This window comes from Centropristis striata, chromosome 21 (assembly GCF_030273125.1).
Source record: "Centropristis striata isolate RG_2023a ecotype Rhode Island chromosome 21, C.striata_1.0, whole genome shotgun sequence".
Classification (NCBI taxonomy): Eukaryota; Metazoa; Chordata; class Actinopteri; order Perciformes; family Serranidae; genus Centropristis; species Centropristis striata.
In genome coordinates, this window is record NC_081537.1 from 10,246,558 (window position 1) to 10,265,712 (window position 19,155).

General features: G+C 38.3%; 2 protein-coding genes across 4 annotated transcripts in view; one reads left to right on the forward strand and one right to left on the reverse strand.

The window, feature by feature from the left end:
- Window positions 1–6,088: 6,088 nt before the first annotated feature.
- On the forward strand, window positions 6,089–11,902 carry abi3b (ABI family, member 3b). The gene is made up of 7 exons (XM_059324920.1): window positions 6,089–6,357; window positions 7,461–7,628; window positions 7,764–7,943; window positions 8,344–8,414; window positions 9,402–10,539; window positions 11,215–11,470; window positions 11,605–11,902. The coding sequence occupies exons 1-5, from the start codon at window positions 6,217–6,219 to the stop codon at window positions 9,922–9,924; spliced, it is 1,083 nt and encodes a 360-aa protein (XP_059180903.1). The 5' UTR covers window positions 6,089–6,216; the 3' UTR covers window positions 9,925–10,539; window positions 11,215–11,470; window positions 11,605–11,902.
- A 5,056-nt stretch (window positions 11,903–16,958) lies between these two features.
- Window positions 16,959–19,155, reverse strand: part of mpp2b (MAGUK p55 scaffold protein 2b) — a 52,634-nt gene continuing 50,437 nt past the window's right edge. For all 3 annotated transcript variants that reach the window (XM_059324874.1, XM_059324873.1, XM_059324872.1), the window contains one exon: window positions 16,959–18,437. In XM_059324874.1, the coding sequence (XP_059180857.1) occupies window positions 18,261–18,437 (177 nt within the window). In that variant the 3' untranslated portion in view covers window positions 16,959–18,260. The remainder of the gene's footprint in view (window positions 18,438–19,155) is intronic.

Sequence of the window (19,155 nt, forward strand, 5' to 3'; positions counted from 1 at the left end):
GTACCAAAAGTCTGCCTCACTGTGGGACAGTTGTAGGAAGTAATGTGTAAAGAAATGTGATTTAAAATTTTGAAATAAAAATTCTGTTAGTGATTTAATTTTGGTTACAGAAATATTTATATTGAGATGAATTGGAAGTAGTTTTTTATGTTCCATTGTCAGGTCGGATTTTGTTAGCATGGTTAGCATAGCCTTGTGTTCTTTTTACATGACCTGTTTTATGGGCTCAGACCCTTTTTGCTAAATGTGTAAACTGCTTGTTTAATTTTGGAATAAATGAAACCCTAGTTCTGAATAATAACACAGACATTTCATCTGTTGTTCATGTAAAAAAAAAAAATTACAGCTGTTTTAGATTACTTAATGTTTAAGGATTCAAATCCGTCAGAGCTTCACATTTACCTTGTAATCCCTTTTATTCCTTATGACACCGTTAAAATCCATCAGCTACCAACCAGCTAATCATTCACTTTACCATGGACCCGGACTGTACTTACTGGTTACACTTTGAACAAAAATAAACCATTGTGAAACCACTGAAAATATGTGCATGATTTCTTTCTTTTTGGCAGTTTTTGATGGTTCAGTAACATTTTCCTCATATTTCTGGGGAATTGAGCCATATACAAATTAAACAGAATATACAACATAAACTTCTGATTATTTCACAGTGTATTAGAGATTTGTGATAAATGGTGCAAATGCTATTCAAATTAGAAGACCACCCGCATTCAAGATTATACTCTCTGGTTTTGTTACAGCCAAAAACAAAACTCGAATTGTCCTTCCAGCTCACTGTTGATATTCAAATCTCAAATGTGAACTGTGTTGAGTAGAAAAAAACACTGACAGCAAGCTGAGAGGAAATTTGAAGATTTTTGAGCACTGTAACAAAACAAGGGAGTGTGTCTTTAAGCTGCTCAATGAGGCCCTTCAGAATGAAGCAGTGACTGAATGAGGCCATAAAACACAATAACGTTCAAAAGAGAGAGCTTATATTGCACAAAGAGGGGATCATAAATCTTAATGACTCAAATAGCTGAGTTTCTTCTTACTTTTCCTGTAAGAGTTTGGATTAAAGTGTGGATGGATCATATTTTTACATCCCATTTTCCCCCCCAACAATAAACATGTCAATGTTTGAAAGTTAAATGTAAATATGCGTCTCATATTTAACAGGTTTATGTAAGACTACGGTTATCTATCAAGCTTGATATTCACATGCCTCCAGTCAATTAATTCCTGTGATGTTATAATATTATAAACTCTATCAATCATTTTATGTCTTTAATGGTGGAATAAATGGTGATTAGTTCCCTTTGAAACAGATAAAGATGGCATTTTAAAGACGCTGACATTTAAGTTTTGAGGTAAATGAACTTGAGAGAATTCTTTACAACACTGATTACTAACTATTAAAGTTAACTGTAGCCTGTGCAATAAGTGAATTAACAATGAAATGTTGTCTGTGATGAAATCTTTTTTTTTTTTTAAAAACTGATTGAAGTTGAATCCTGAGTGGTGTTTGTCAAGTCAAGGCAGAGGGAGTCATTATGACTTGACAATGAGACCTCGATTGCTATTACATGAGTAGTTCAGGGTCACAGTGGGTTCAGCTTTAGATCACAGGGTTAAAATCACACCACACTGTCCTCCAGACCCTGTAGCAGATATCTTAAAAGAGATAACAGCTATCTCAAAAATATCTCCAATGTTTCGTGCTGATATCTTTGGAAACGTGAGACACGTCCAACATGTGAGCGGCCTGAAGGAGGTTTGGTACTTATTGACAGATCCTAGCTGGGCTGATAGGAACGGATGGAGCACTGTGATGAAGTGATAAAAAAAAAGTGAAGGGAGTGTAAAGTTAACAGTGGCTTTTCACACACTTGTGGTCTGGGATCACGTGAAGTCAGAACATAAAAATCTATGAACAAGAAAAATGTCATATGCCAAAAATATTGTCATATATCATCAAAACTGATAAAAAGTTTGAGAAAAGGGCAGCAGGTGCCTGGAGACTAATCGGAATTGAGTTCAGTGTTCACAGTCAGTCCAGAGTGTTAACTGCTGCCTTATATTGTGTGTGTGTGTGTGTGTGTGTGTGTGTGTGTGTGGCTGTGTGCGTGTGTTACCTGACAATGTAGTTTTCCTGCAGTCTCCGACACAATAATTGAATTTGGCTTTTCCTTTAATGGAAGTCTGTGAAGTGTGGAGAGGCTGTGATAGAGCCAGAACATCCAATCTCCACAAACAGGCATATGTTGCACACCATTGGACATGGATGCTGTGGCGCAGTTTGTGTGTGTGTGTGCGTTTGTGTAGTGTGGAAGATGACATTTTAACTCTTTTCGATTTCAACTACATTTTGAATAACCTCAACTTTATGCCCACAGTAACAAATGAATCTGCATTCAACCTGCATTATGCACGTGCCCTGTTCTGCAAAAGCCTTAATATAATAACTTTATGTTAAAAATAATAATTAAATTTCTAATAGTAAGGTGACCATTAAATGTCAATGTTGAATCTAGAAAACGGGTAGACATTTTAAGTGCACATCTGTCCTGTAGCCTTACTGTTTGAGTGTTGGTTTAATCATTAAACCATAAGCTAACTGTGAGAGGCTTCCTTTTCTGTCGCTATCTTTAAGGTATAAAGGAGAAAATAATAATTTTATTTTCTAAAGATTAAGATTAATAATAGCCTGTTTGCAATCATGCAAGTACACAAATTCAAATGGAGGGCAGAAAGTGATGAATCCAAAGAGGAAAGTGGCTACGTAACAGGGTTGTTTGAACCTGAAAGCAGCAGATATCATCAGAAAAAAGTCATACTGGATATAAGCAGAGTCTGGAGATCTAAATTACATTTAATGTATGGCTGGGTCCACAACCTCTGAAACCAAATATTGAATGACTACTGTCTTGTTTTTAGCTATTTAAGTAAATACGCTTAATAATTACTGCCTTTTTTTAATTGCTGTTTCATCTTCAATATGTCCTGTACATAAATACACCGTTGGCGTTAGGCTACTAGCTAGCTAACTTTAGCAGCTATTTTTTTCTTACCATTCCCAAATGTTTGTACTTGCATAACAATTCCAACTCAAAACACAATCAATGCAACACTTTAACTTAATGTTACCTAAGGGAACTTCCGGGCCTGAAAAGTGAGGCCAATGCTGGAGTGCACTAAAGCTGCATTATTTCTAATGACCAGCAGGGGGAGACTCTACTGGTTGCATTAAATACTATAAAACACTCCAAGGAGTCTGCTGTTCATTTCAAATAACGAGTGGCACTTGTTCACAAAGCTAGTTAACTAGCGCTAACGTTAGCTGATAATGTAGCGTCATTTCAGCTTCGCATGTGTTATGCAGATGCACTAGTTGCGAAAAAATTGAAGGTTATGAGTGCAAAAACGGCAAAACAAAAGGCTCCAAAGACAATGGGTGACATCACGGTGACTACATCTATTGCTTTTATACAGTCTGTGATTAAGACGGAGGTTTTTGATCCATTTACCGCCACATTTCTCTACTAGCAATTTCAGCTGGTTTTACACTTGGACAGTAAGTCTCTGTAAGAAAGACCTTAAAACAGCAGTGTGCTGTTCATGCTGTCCTGACTGATATGTGTGTCGGATTTGTATTTCAGCTTATCTGCAGCAGGGGGAGGCCCACTGATAGAAGGTCCAGGATAAACATACAGCATTTCTTTATTAATGAAGGCTTTACACAAATGTCACCTCTCCAGTACTGGGAATCCGGGGTATTAAAAAGTGTATCATCAGTGTAAGTGTGGAATAAAGATTGAACGGGTAATTGAGGGTTACAAAACCTTGGTTGGACATTTGAGGGTCAGGAAGAGAATGACATTATGTCTGAGGTCAGTGAGAGGGCAGGAAGGTAAGTATAGTGTTCTTCCTCTCCTCAGCTGCAGTAGGTGACTCTGCAGCGTATGGTATCATTAGGGCTATGTCTGTTGTCTGGGTATAGTGTGTAGTCTGTTTCCAGCTGCATTAAATCAGAAAGCAAGAGCAGAATTACAGCTTTTAATCATTGTCAGAGACAGTAGAAGTTTTTGCTGCAAAATACAGCAAGCTACCAAAATTAATTATGAATATTGAGTTTGGATAAGTGGTTAAGGATAATGAATTAATGAATGTTTTTTTCAATAAATGTAGTGCAGCTAAAGCAGAAGGCAGCAAAAAGCTTTAACTATAACATACCATGATTGTAAACGGCAAATTAATCCTTTCTTCCGAACCATAAAAACATGGTAGCTTAATTATTTCTATAATAACATGATAATGACTCCAGATTGTGCTGAGCACAGAGAAAAGGAACGTGCAATAAAGAAATAAAGTCATCTATAATCACTTATCAGAAGACAAGCATCCTGATGATTCTGTAATATAGGCGATAACAAACTGATAACAGCACTTTCTGCTGCAGTTCATTCACTGTAACACTATTAATCATATCAATTTGGACAAAAGTTTGGATTGCTTTCAAAAGTGGATGCCGGCTCATGTGAACAAATATATCAGATCCTAAACAGAACATTAGCTACTAATTTTCTTGGTGTTCATTTTCACATCATCATCATCATCATCATCATCATCATCATCATCAGTGGGATTTGGTGCTGATCCCAGTTGATCAGCAATTCTGATGCTCAGTTTCAACTTCAGCAGCTCATCTTCACCATGTCTACATGCGTAAATGCATTGAGTAGCTGCCATGTGATTGGCTGATTAGATATCTTTATTTATGAGTACCTTACAAAGTGGCCTTGAGAGTGTATTACTCCCACCATCCTCTAACCTGATTAATTGCAGATCAGAAGATAGCCACGCCCTAAAGCATACTCTGCTTTGTCTATTTTACTTTAAATGGGACCATAATTTTCGTAATGAACATCATGCTGTATTTAAGAAGACTTGAATCTGGAGATTGAGATCAGAATTTGATTTTTTTTAAATTAAAGTAATAAATCAAGACAGAAGAAGGGTCATTATCTCGTAGACTTCACATACATACAATCGGATAACTTTTTGCAACCAGTGGAGTCGCCTTCTGCTGGCCATTTAAAATAATGCAGGTTTAAGGCACTTCTTCATTGGCTTCACTTCTTAGGGCCCTTGTTTACCACTTAGTCATTCCCTAATCTCTCTTCCTGTCGTCTCAGCTGTTTTACAAAGGCATAAAAATCTCCAAAATATAATGGAGTTGATATCAGTTGAGCAAAGTCTGTAGAGCTGCAGCAGCGTGCAAACAGCACAGACGTGTTCTTTAGTCACTTGATAATCAGGTATCAACACCTGGCTTGTATCCAAATAAAGGTTTACTCTGGTTTGTCACATGGCTCAATGTGGTGAGTGCCCAACAGTGTGAAAGTGTCCTGATAAACTGACACATGGCAGAACACGTGCACTGATCAGATGTACTGTATTGCTGTGGACTGTAAGCATGTAAGCCAAAAAAAAACAAAAAAAAAACTGGAATTGAGTTACTTTGAACTTTTGCACACATGCAAGTACAATCAAGGATGTTGTGGAATTCAGGTTGTTTATGCAGGATATCCTGAACAATACAGCAGTGTATTATGACTTTGGCTGAGCCTTTTGTAATCATGAAGCAGCTTAGAAGTGAAACAGCATACATTCCATCTGATGAGGAGTTATTAATGTACTGCTGAAATTTAGCTGAGCTTCTTAGAACTTGGGTCATACTGCCTGTGGCGTCGTTTAACATCATCATCATCATCATCATCCATAATGCTGAGTACAAAAGGCATCAGCTAATCTGATTACAAACAGAGGCGCCTTTCTCTAGACTGCACTGCCCTCTAGTGGATTTTAAAAATAACACAAGTGGCTTGTGATATATAATATACACCTGATATAATATTATAGGCTATTTATAGTTTATATTGTTAATGTCACACTATTATAACAGTAAATAGGGTCCATTATGTGTCCCTTCAGAGACAGATGTGACTTGTCCATCAGTTTCAGTGGATATGTAGCCTACATTACGCAGTGAGCCCTGCCCTGAGACCAGCTGCTCTGAAAATCTGTACCCTGCGGTAATTCCGCCTTCACCGCCGACCAAACACCTCCCTGCCTCGGCTGGCTCTTCCCAAAAACTTTTACATACTCACCAAGTAGTGCAAGAAATTTTTTCTTGACGTTTTGTCCGCAGCGCTAATGGGAGAAATGGAGCCAAAGAACTTTTCTGAAGTGATATCTCAGATATTAAAAGAAGCGCCAGCTGCCAGGAAGGGTCTTGTTGATAACCACAGCAACCTCCTCCGCGTCGCAGATTACTGCGAGAACAATTATCTTCAGGTGAGTAATGTTCATAAAGAGTGCCTTGTAAAAGAAAAACTGTAACTTTTTATTGTGAGGTACGTGAATTATCATTAAATCCTGGAAAAAGGCTTCAATTAAGTCACGTAAAGTTCATGAACTATCCGGATTGTGCAATAATTAGTAGCCTATCTCATGTAATGCAAGAACAATACGTTATTAAGGTATCATAATTAGTAATTTATTAATGACGTTCATGTCTTCTTTTCATAGGTTAGTTCAGTTAATGGGACAGAACAAAAAAGCAGCCACAGCAGTTCAGTGTTGTTATCACGATTACCAAACATGACTTCCTTATGACTTTACCATGTTTGTGGCCCTTTAAATATACAGTAATGACCTGTTCCGCCGATAACATTGATAAATAACATAATTATAGTGCTGTTTGTCGTTTATAAATCAATAATATTTACAAGTAAGGGAAAAAGTTGTATGTATCACATAGCATTCGCTCACAAGTGATTTAAGAAGAATATTTAGTTGATATTTCCAAGACAACAAAGTTTTTCAAGCATTTAAACAAACGCATACGTACCAATCAGCAGAAAGAAGTCAGGTTAATTTAACGTTATCTTATTGCTAATGTAATGCTAACAGCACACGGTGGCTGCGGTCAGTTAAACCATGCTGCCAGAACTGCTCGGAGTACCGGGGGAGTGTAGGTGGTTACACCGCTAACAAAGGAGCTTTGGACCGCGGGAAGAGGGGGCTGTGCTGGTGATGATTATTTGTTATAAAGCATTATGAATACTTGTAATGCTACGATTTATTTGCAAAGACATCATCGATACCCAAGAGATAATTGAACCATGTTTATATTGTTAAATCCTTTGTTAGAAGGGCCACAAAGATGATTTATTCGTAAGTAACAAATGGTAAATAAACCAACATGTTATTAATCACTGTGTATCAGTGAATTCAACAGAATATCTTTGCACTGCTGTGACTGCTCAGTTTTTTGGCCTGTCCCTTTATCTGCAGACTGATCTGTAAAGAAGAGATGAACATCATGAGAAACTCAGAAATCATGATTAAGATACCTTAGTTCTTGCATTAACTCATGCATGAGATAAACCTTGCAGGCAGAGGATGGAACTAAGGCTGTAGAAGAGGCCAAGGGTTTGGCTGCCCAGGCACTGGCCAGTGTGAGTTACCAGATCAACAGTCTGGCCTCCACCGTGGTGCGGCTGCTGGACTCCCAGGCCATGCAGATTTCAGATATGGAGTCTTCAATCAACCTGCTGTCACTGGTGAGGAACACCTGTTACCATTCCCCTTTTTATTTGATGAAATAACAGAATAATGGATAAAAAGTAAATCAATGTTACTGACTTACTTGGAGTGAAAAAATGGTGTTCTTGTGTTCACACTGTGCTCTGGTCCAGGCTGCAGCTATCCACCACGAGAAGATAGCCAGGAGAGAGATTGGTAATTTTACTACTCCCAAAAACAGGATTCGCTCCAAGCTTCTGGCTCCACCGCCTTCAGGCAAAGAGCCGGAGAGGTGCTATGCAAGAGTGCCAATATCATACGCCATCTTGGATCCCATCGGACACTGTTTTCAGGTTAATTAGATATTTGAAAACAGTTCATACTTACATACATTGTTTCTCATATCCTCATACGTCTTCACCCACAGTTTGTTTTGCTCTGATTGGTCTATGTGTATCTGGGTCTACGCCATTCTGATCACAACTTTATAGAAGTACCAACGGCCATTATTGAATACATACTATGTGCAATTCTCTTTGGATTGTCAATTTTCTCAGTGTTATATAGTACCTTAATAAAATAAAGAATAATATGTGAACTTTAAGTGTACACATATTTAATTATTTCCCATTAGATTAAGGATGGTTAGCATATTGCATTCCCTATGTTCCAAAGTGTAGTCCCAGTGTGATCTCTAGGATGACTGTAGTGTAAATATGCTGTTTTTCACCTTCATTCATCTTCTCCCCACAGTTCACCGAGTCACAGCCCAGAAAGAGAGCAGACACCACAGAGAGCATAAAGAGCACAGCAGACTTCTCTGTGTATGTTAACAAAATCTTCCTTTACCTTTTTTAGAGCAACACTTTGTTATTTATTGTCAATCTACATCACATGTATTATAATATGGACATAAAATAACCTGTACAATATCTGATCATGTTTGAAAGGTTTCTGCATTATGGACTCAAGTAATAGTTTTGGAAAATATGCTCATTCGCTTTTCTGCAGAGGGTTAAATGAGAAGGTTGATGCCACTCTTGTCTGTCTGTTAGATACAAATACTGTATAAAATAAGTGGAAGAAAGCAGTGACGGAAGTGCCAGAAGTGAACATATTTGGAAGGGATTGTGGAGCTGGGGAGGATGCTAAGTTATTAGCTAACGCTACCATTAGTGAGCTAGCTTGTTAAGCAAGGTGCAAAACAGTCAACACCTTAAAGTGTCTTTTAGTACAACAGAATGCTGAACAAGACATTTTTAGGTGACCTAAAGCATACCCTGCTTTTTCATCTATTTTACTCTAAATGGGACCATAAATTCTAAAATTAAAATCATGTTGTATTGAAGAAGATATTAAAGTAATTAGAAGCATTAAGTCATTATGAAAAATTATTACTGCGGTAGCAAATTGAGGGAAAATTAAGGTCATTTTCTCATAGACTTCTATACAGTATTTTTTGTAACCAGTGTAGTCGCCCCCTGATAGCCATTAGAAAGAATGCAGGTTTAAGTCACTTCGGCAATGGCTTCACTCAGACCCGGAGGTTGAGCTTCATTAAATATGAAGCTACAGTCAGCAGCCAGTTAGTGTAGCTTAATTTAGGATTAAGACTGGAAAAAGGGAAACAGCTAGCCTGGTTCTGTCCAAAGGGGAAAAAAAACACACCAATCATTTAAATCTCATTAATTAACACATCGTATACCCTTAGTTTATACCATACAAATAACAGGATGACATAACTGATGAATGAATGAATAAACAAATAAATGAATGAATAAAAGTCTATTTTCTTTGTGTGTTCTGTGCAGATCCAGTCTTGGCATCGCGGTGCCTCCACCATCAGTCCCTAGCTTTCAAACCATCTCCAACCCTGCTGACAACAGCCCACCTCCCCCTCCCCCTCCTGCCAATGTAGACCCCAATATGCCCTCTCCTCCTCCTCCACCAGCACCTCCTTCTTCCTCCATGGACACCAGCATCCCCCCTCCTCCTCCTCCGCCTCCTCCCTCCTCCTTAACCTCACCCACAACTTTCCCCTCACCTCCCCCTATGCCAGCATACTCTCCGTCAAATGGCTCCTACCCACCACCTCCTCTAGTTGCAGGAAGTGGATCCTACCCGCCACCTCCACCTCCTCCAGCAGCAGGAGTTGGCTCCTACCCGCCGCCGCCTCCACCTCCTCCAGCAGCAGGAAGTGGCTCCTACCCGCCACCTCCTCCTCCTCCAGCAGCAGGAAGTGGCTCCTACCCGCCTCCTCCTCCTCCTCCTCCACCTGCACAAACTGGCACCTCTGGTTCTGTACCACCACCTCCTCCACTACCTCCTTTTTAATAAACATTAACCTATGGAATGATTCTATTCTCATAGTCTTGTTTAACTTGCATGCATGCTGGGTTTTGCCATTAGATGTGTAAATCATTTGCAGCATGGGAAGTGTTTCCATGCCTTGTTGTGAGATCAACGTTAAGCATGAATAAAAAGATTGGAAAAGTGTGTCTAGTGCTTTAACCTTGAGCTGTTTCATGTGTGTTCAACGGCACAGTGCGAGCCTCAAATGATATTTTCTTCAGGGGCACAAAAATCCTCCTTCAAAGTGAAACATTCTGCTGCAGCAGATACCTCCGACATGTTTCAACAACACCTTGTGTGCATTCCTCAACAACAAGCTGAAACAGGGAGTCTCCTGTAATGTAATTTCCCTTCCTTATATGTCTTTGTGGTGTCTATCACAAAGTATCTTAATCAGTAAGAGTCAAATAAAGTCAGTGGCCTTCAGCCCAACACTGTCACTCTACTGTGTGGTGAGAGCAGTGTGAATGATAAGTTGTTTACGTCACTCGTAACCTCGATCAGTTCTGCTACTTTAAACAGGTCAATGAGGCTATAAAAATGTCTGTTGCAAGTCAACACTCTACTTAGCCCGCACTACTTGGCTTGTACTTGGAGGTAAGCTTTATTTTCAGCATGGAAGACAGCTTAATCAAACTTGTTAAATAATTTTCTTTGCTGTATTACATTTTAATCTGGCAGAAGGGTCTAATCATTCTTATATATTCTTCAAAAATGGAAAGAAAGTGTTTTTGCTACTGCCTTTTACTGACGCCTACCTTCACTTCAATCACTCCGAATACAAGTCTATAATCTTTTATGTAGCAACATGTCATAGAGCTGCACATGCTGTACAGTTTTAACTTTGAACTGTAGCGTTATGGAGTAAAAACAAAACCTACTGTGTTAGTACTGTGTCGGATCAACATTCCAGGATTGTGCAGCTTTCACAGTAATTACATCTCCCTGACAGCCATTCTGTTTATGTCGGTGTGACTTAAGGATACAAAGATAAAGAGGTACCTTTGTACTGACATACATTGCAAAACTGCACATTCAATTCCATGTCAAACAATAAAATAGAGATGCAATTTTCAGGTTTAAGACCAGAATTGTATTGAATGACAAGGCCTTTTTTGCATTTCAGCTGTGAAACCTGATTTAGAAAATAAAACTGCCATGGTCATATGTTATGCCATGATTGAGTAAGTATTCACTAAGATAAATTTGCTATTCGCTGTATATCTCATTGTATGCATGCTGCATGTATAGTTAAGCTGTCTTTTATTTTAGGATTCCAATGTTGTGTGTCGTTATCGCTCTGTGGATTTTTTGTTGCCATCTTGCAAAGAAGCGCAGGGAAGCAGAAGGCTGGCCCCCCAGGCCCACTAACTCTCCATCTGTCTACGTCATCCCCATCTATGAGGAGGAGCGGGTGGAAGAGGAGGACGAGGAAGTAATGGACATATATGAACGATATTTTCAACCTCCCTACAGAGGCCCTCTCATGTACTGCTCGAGAAGTGTCAGCCTTCCTCCTCCATATATGGTACATTTATATTTATGATCAGGATGCAGCTTAAATTTTTTTTTTTTCCTGCTCAAAAAGTTTTGCAAGATGTCAGAGATTTCAACCACATTGCATCATCTTAGAAATTAAATGTCTCCTCTTGTATTTTCCAGCTCGAGCCACCACCCTATCCAGACCCCCCACCATCATACACAGAGCCTCCAGCTTACTCACAGCAGCCCTGATCCTCCTCTACTTCAAACACCCTCGAGCCTGAACCAACTGTACTCTTTATTGATCGCAGGCCTATGGAATCAAATAAGGGTCAATAGGATATTGAAATGTGAAAAAACAGGTGGTTATCAGCTTTTGTAATGCCTGTTTGATTGTACATGTGTAGAAAAAATAAAATAATTTTAGCTTTAACCCTTTATCAGGCAAATAACTATATTTGGTAACTTCAGGTAATATTTCGAGAAAAAAGTTGCAAATTTGCTAGATTAAAGTGGCAAATCTACAAGAAAAAGAGTTGCAGATTTAAGAGATTTAAAGTGGCAAATCTGTGCGAAAAAAGTTGCGGATTTACAAGAAAAAAGTGGGGAAAAAGCAGCTTTTTCCCCCCAGATTCAACACTTTAAATCTCATAAATCTGCACATTTTTTTCCTCATAGATTTGCCACTATAATCTCGTAAATTTTTTTCTCAAAATATTATTTTCATATGGGTTTTTTTTGTGTTTTTTTTTTTTTTACATATTCTGGCTGTATGTAATATCCTCCAATATTCTCTAGGGTTGAAGTTTGGAATTTGCAAGTATTTCAATAAGATAATAAGAAATTAATTTTAATAATATTGTGGTTGCTTTTTTACATATAATTTCCAAAATAAGACAATTTATACTTGAATAAAACCAATGTGTAAAAGTGTAGTTAAAAAGTGTCAAGTTTTGTTTTTTTGTTTTTGTAGCCAAGTATAAAGATGGGTTCCCAGGCCGCATATTCCTGGGAATTTAGCTATCACTACTTTGTTATTTGTTTGCTTTTATGACAAAGATTGTATACTGAACGCAGAACCAAACAAGAGTGGTCTAATAATTGACCACTGAGGAATGCCAATGGTTGGTCAATAGTTGGCTACAGTAAATAGTAATTTACTCCTGTATATATTGCGGGATATATTATATTAATGAGTGATTTTGTTCCACCAGCCCTGTCTTTACAACTAAACTGAATTCTCAATGATGTTGGAGGAAAACCAGACTGTTTGTATCACATATATTTTACTAATCATTCATTGGCCTCTCGCCAGACTCAGGGCTGACACATAGAGACAGACAATCACACTCTGATTCACTCCTACGGGCAATTTAGAGTTACCAATTAAACCTAAGTGCATGGACTGTGGGAGGACTGTGTTTTTGGACTGTGGGAGGAAGCCGGAGTACCTGGTGAGAACATGCAAACTCCACACAGAAGAGCCGCAGGCAGGAGGTGAACCGGCGAGGGGACAAACACACACACAGCAATTTCACCAAGGAAGCAGCTGGAAACCAAAAGTCAATTATGACTTATTTTTATGCATGCAACAGGGCTCAATCATAAGGACTACCTGGGTCAAGTCAAATGCCACATCAGACTAGTAAATCTATTAACTCACTTGTCTGATCAGGCAGGAGGTAAAAAGTAATGCTTTTAAAGAACAAAAATGCTGTAAAATAACAATGCTTTCAAAAAGATATTTTAATATACATATAATACTATTAGATATATTTTTTTTATCAATTAACAATGCAAAGTGAGTGAACACATGTGACCACCTTTAAACCAGCATCAATTCTTCTGGGCATTTTTTTCAGACTTTTGCACAGTATTGTATATATTGAAATACTTTGCCTGCTGCTCCCACGACCCAGCCCTAGGTAATGGGGTGCATGGATGATAGGGGCAAAAAACCCACAGCTGCATGTGGTGGGGCTTCAGGGCGTAGAAAGGTTCCTAGCATGCACCCACAGAGGGCACATTTTCTTCACTAGAAAAGCGTCCTAGAGGGCACTGCATCACACTTTCTCTACTTCAAGGGCACCATAGAGGATATTTATTATGTTTTATCTACCATATTGGGATCCAGGAGGGCCTGGATTTAAATTTTAAAAAATGAGAATGCAGTTTAGTTAAATGGGAATGGATTTACGGGACAGGGTTGGTTCGGCATTTACGAGAAATAGACAAGACACAGAGACACAGTCCTGTGTCTTTAAAAAAGACAATAATGCTATAAAATCTCTTCAGGTCGTGCACTTCCCTAAGTGACACATTATCCTTTGATAGCAACCCTGAGGGCAGGACCGTTTCTGTGTGTTTTGGATTTATAAATAAGGTAAGAACTCATACAGCTGTTATATCATGATCTAGTTTTCTTGTAATTCTGGTTTATTAAGGTAATACATGTTAGAAATGTCAGTTCAATTCATTTTCACTTTGAGTTGTAATGAGCAATGGATTTATAGGATGAAGGTCCACTGTCAAACAGCATAAAGTTAAACAGTACGCAGGTCATTCATAATGTTTCAAACACTTTGATTTAACCTCTCCAGTTGTACATGGCGGAATGGTTTTCGAAGGGTTTTAAAGTGGAATTACTGTTACTGAAACGCTCTAGGGTCACTTGAGGTCACAACAGTGTGATCGGACAGTAATAAATGTTCTAGTGGGCTCGTGGATGTAAAAGGTTGACACATAATCATATCCTGTGATGACATCTCACACCCACATGTAGATTTTTGTAAGTCACATGTTCAAAGACTCTATATCCAGTCAGAAGGAATTGCTTGTATTATTCTTGTACTTATACACTGTATTAAATCTGAAAATGTTGATGTTTTTGTGATTGTGAATTTAAAGTATTATTCCATCTACCATTCCATTATTCTAATTTAAAAGATTAGTAAGTCCATATTTCACGTAATGGTATTGTTGCTGATTTTTTCGCCTCACAGTAATGTCAGAAGGTTGAACCATGACCAAGATAGGCAATATCTTTCCATATATGTAAGTAATGAAATATAGCCAAGAATGAATCTCCCCACAAAAATAATAAAGTCTTGAAATAATGGAAATGTGCTCCTAGATTCCCAGCTCTGGTGGTGTCTATAGCTGTGGTACTCTGCTGCTTCTATCTGCACGCGAAAAAGAAAAGAGCAACGTATGACCTCGCCACTCCAACGCCACAAGAGGACGTCACATCTTCAGAACTGTATACAATTCCTTTGCCGGGTCAGGCAGGAGAGGCGAGACACTATGACACACTGCCGCCTCGCTACAGCACTGTGGAGCTCCCACCACCATACTCACTGGTGCGTTATGGTCAGCTCTGTCATTGGATCACTGCAAACAAAACACAAATTTAATCTACTTGTCGACATAAAATCGTAACATAGAAGAGCACCTCGGTAGTCCAGGCAGAGCCATGGTTCTGTAGCTGGATGATATTTCTCCAATCAATATTTTTTAACTCCCATTAGTGTTTCTGAAAATCAACAATTGTTCAATTTGAGACTGATACCACTCATGCTTGTACACTAAATATGAAGCTAGAGCTAACTTAGTTTAGGTTACCATTAATGAGACCGATACAACTGTCTAATGCACGCTAATTAGCCAGAGCTAGCTTAGCTTAGCATCAGTAAGATTGATACCACTCTCTAATGTATGCTGAATATGAAGCTAGCTTAGCTTAGCATGATTGAGACTGGTAAATTTTTATAATGTAGGCTAAATATGAAGCTACAGCTAACTTACCTTATGCATGAAGACTGCACACAGGGGAATGGCAAGCCTGGCTGTGAAAATCACCTACTTGCACATGAGAAGCTTGCTGATGAGCGCAAACTATTTAGCTTTGTACAAAAATCAAAGCCACTTAGTCTTTTTGCTAAGTGGCTGCTAGCGGTAGCTTTATATTTACCTATGAGCATCAGTCTTGTTCAGACCAAAAATAGTCAAAACATTTTTTAGTCATATCTGACTTGAAACTGTGTTCACAACAGTGTGAACCCCACAAATCACATGGAACTTACCGGTAATCTTTAAATTCTGGTTCGGGCCATATGTAGTCTTAAATCAGATACAGGCCTGATTTTTTATGCAATGTGACTTTAGTCTGACCAGTCATATTGAAATTCATGCAACTTTTATGTCACTCTTGATTCACATGTAACAGTTCTGTGCTGGAATCCTGAAAAGTGGATGAAATCTGTTTCGGTTAAACCATTCATATCACAATCCAACATTCCTGGTTCCGACTTCACATCCAGCAATAATTTTTTTCTCCACAAAAAGCCATAATTTTAAATGTAACTGTCTTTGTCCTCATCCTTGTCGTCTTCATCATCTGCTCATAAATTCACTGATTTTTGATATTGGCCACATTTTAAAATGATAAGAACAGCCAAAAATAAAAATGACCGTTGCAAGAAAGCCAATAAGCCTTTTTCACAGAGTTAATTATTCCCGTAAATATCATGTTATTCGTTTGCTTTTGTGACAAAGATTGTATACTGAACATAGAACCAAACAAAAGTGGTCTAATAATTGACCGCTGAGGAATGCCAAATGGTTGGTCAATAGTTGGCTTCAGTAAATAGTAATTTAAATATATCAATGAATTATTTTGTTCAACCAGCCCTGTCTTTACAACTAAACTGAATTCTCAATTATGTTAGAGGGAAACCAGATTGTTTGTTTTTATGTATCACATATACTTTACTAATTATTCATTAATTATCCTTAACCGCTTATCTGCACTGGGGTCATTGTAGCTCTTTACTAATCAAATTCCAAGGAGATTAGGGTGGAAGAACGGGACAAACACACACAGCACTTCCACCCAGGAAGCAGCTGGAAACCAAAAGTCAATTATGACTTATTTTTATGCATGCAACAGGGCTCAACCATAAGGACTACCTGGGTCAAGTCAAATGCCACTTCGGACTAGTAAATCTATTAATTCACTTGTCTGATCGGGCAAGAGGTAAAAAAGTAATGCTTTAAAAGATGTATGCGAAAGTTTTGGGAAGGTGCGAAAAAATGCTGTAAAATAAGAATGCTTTCAAAAAGAAATAATATCAAAAATATTCTGTGCCGTTTCTATGACAATTTTTAAATGAACAGTGTTACAACAGTATCTTTCTTCACTTCCATGCAGTTTGACCCAAAGCTGACAGTTGTCTGGCCAGGGGGCCCCCCACCTGAATACGAGATGTATCCGCTAACGCTGCCTCTGGCCCCTCATCACTGGGTGACACCAGCAGGACCTCGACGTCCAACTCCATCAACCTCAACCAGCACCCATCACAGCACACAGACACGGAGGTTACATCAGCCACCTAGCCGCTAAAATCCAGTTAACTGCCACCAAATGCTGACACACCTTGTGTTGTTTGTGTATTTTAAATATAGTATTGTCATTTATATTATGCTGCAATTTTAAGTTAAAAATAATTTGCAATAATATTAACTGTAGACAGTGATGCAGTACTCTCAACATTTCCAATTTTAATACATTTTTATATGAACATCAAAACTACAGTGTAGTTGTGCAACTGCATCTACAAACCAGCAGAATCATAAAGCACCAAGTGTTTCTCTATGTTATACTATATACTCTTTATTACAATACAGTACTTACAAGTTTGAGGGAAAATAAAATAAATATTAAATGAGTTGCCAGTATTATTTTTCTCCATTTTCTAAGAAGGAACATGTACAGTGATAGTGTTTCCTTGGCTTTTGAACCATGTTAAGGCAAAAAGTAAGTATGAATTTAAAACCACTGATAAATATTTTTACTTTTTGTACATTAATAATAACAAAAAATGTGACAACTTCCATTAATTGTCCAACCTGTAATGTTGAGTAAAATATTTGCCTTCATTATACAATCAGTGCATATTGTAGGCTACTTCTTCAGTTGTTTTTTTTCCTTCATTTTTTGTTGTTGTTCTCAGTGCTACAAATACAACTCCAACAGAATCAAGCAGTCAGTGGTCGGACAGTGATCAATCGCTGGGTCCTCTCATGCCTTACCAGCATAGGACAAGAAATGTACAATGGAATCAACATTAAAAAGGAAACAAAAGAAATTAAGACTGCAGGATAAACGCAAAATGTTTATATCGTTGTCTGTGTTCATTAGTGTGAATAGATGTATTGCACATATATGTTTTTGTCTAAAATTATCTATTGCTGTTCGTTTTGTCAAATTAGTGAAGACGCACAATATAAAGCACATTTCTGAACACATACATTCATACTGTATGATCAAATGGGAAAATATAGAGTTCTTTTTTTAAATCACAAATATGACATTTGGTATCTTTCCTTCACCAATCTGTCCTACCAATCCAATGTAAACATTACACTACATAAAGTAGGAAAGGCTAAAAAGTTTAATATCCTTCAACGAAAACCTTCAATAGAGCAAACATACTCTTTACTCTAAGTCTATTTCCACGATTATGAGAACATACGCACACTCACTCACACTATTGCACTAAACCTCATAATCAACTCTAAATCCTTCTCAACAGATAGCAAGAAAATGATTCCAATTCTGACAAATAAAGTACAACTTGACATTAGGCTCAACAGAGGAACACTAAGTTTGTACAAAAACGCTCTACATGAGGCTGGTCATTTGCACTGAATCATGACGCTTGGCCCTTCACTACAGCCCTCCACCACCATGGAGACAGCCCCTCTGGAGTTACCAAACCGTCCTCTGACCTTCGACCTGTGGGCCGGACACCGTGCCGGTGAGCCCTTGGCAACTTTCAGAAGACCCAGCTGACAGGCACCCACTGCTGCTCCGTCGACAGTTTCTCCAGTGCTGACCGTAGACTTCGGAACGCCGCTTCCAGGCCGTCGTTTACGATGCAGAGGTCAAAGTAATGTCCATAGGCCCGCTTGATGCGCTCGCTCTCGTCCACCGTCCTCTTTAATTCAGAGTCCTGTAGGGAGCATCTCAGGGAGAGCCGCAAGACAGTGGGACAATTAGGCGAAAATAAATAAAATGAGCAGGCTATTACTTGGATGGAAGAACAGAGTAAACAGTGAAATTGGTGCGCAACTGAAGTCAAATGAGTTTACATAATTTAAATGGTAAAAATGCAACATTCTTGTTTGCTATGCTGAGTAAATCAAACACATTAGGTATTCCAATTACTAACACAATGAGCTTTCATCTGATGCCGCTTCAGGGTAGAACATGTAACTTTTTGGTTAATTCCAAAAGGTAGTGACTTCTAAAGTCCCCGAAGACGTGATTTTAAACTTATTTTTCTGCTCTTTTTTTATCTCATGTATGACAAAAAGTTAAATTAAAGTGAAAATTTTGAAACATAATTTATTATCAAAACAGTGTGAACACACCACAGACAAAATTGGCAGCAATCTCTTAATCACCAAAAGTGATAATTGTGTTTATTTTATTGCCGTTGATAATTTAACATATTAACCAATATTAACTGTGTGCATAAATGTCAGAAAATGTGTAGATTTGCGTAGCATGTGGCTGCGCCACTAGAGGAAGCCTCTACTATTTTATGACATTAAGGTACAGGTGTGTTTGGTGAGCAGCATATGTAAAGCCATACATACCATAAAACAAACGCACTTCCCTGCACTCCAAGGAAAAAAATGGCAACGTGGCTCGCTTTGCTCACTGAG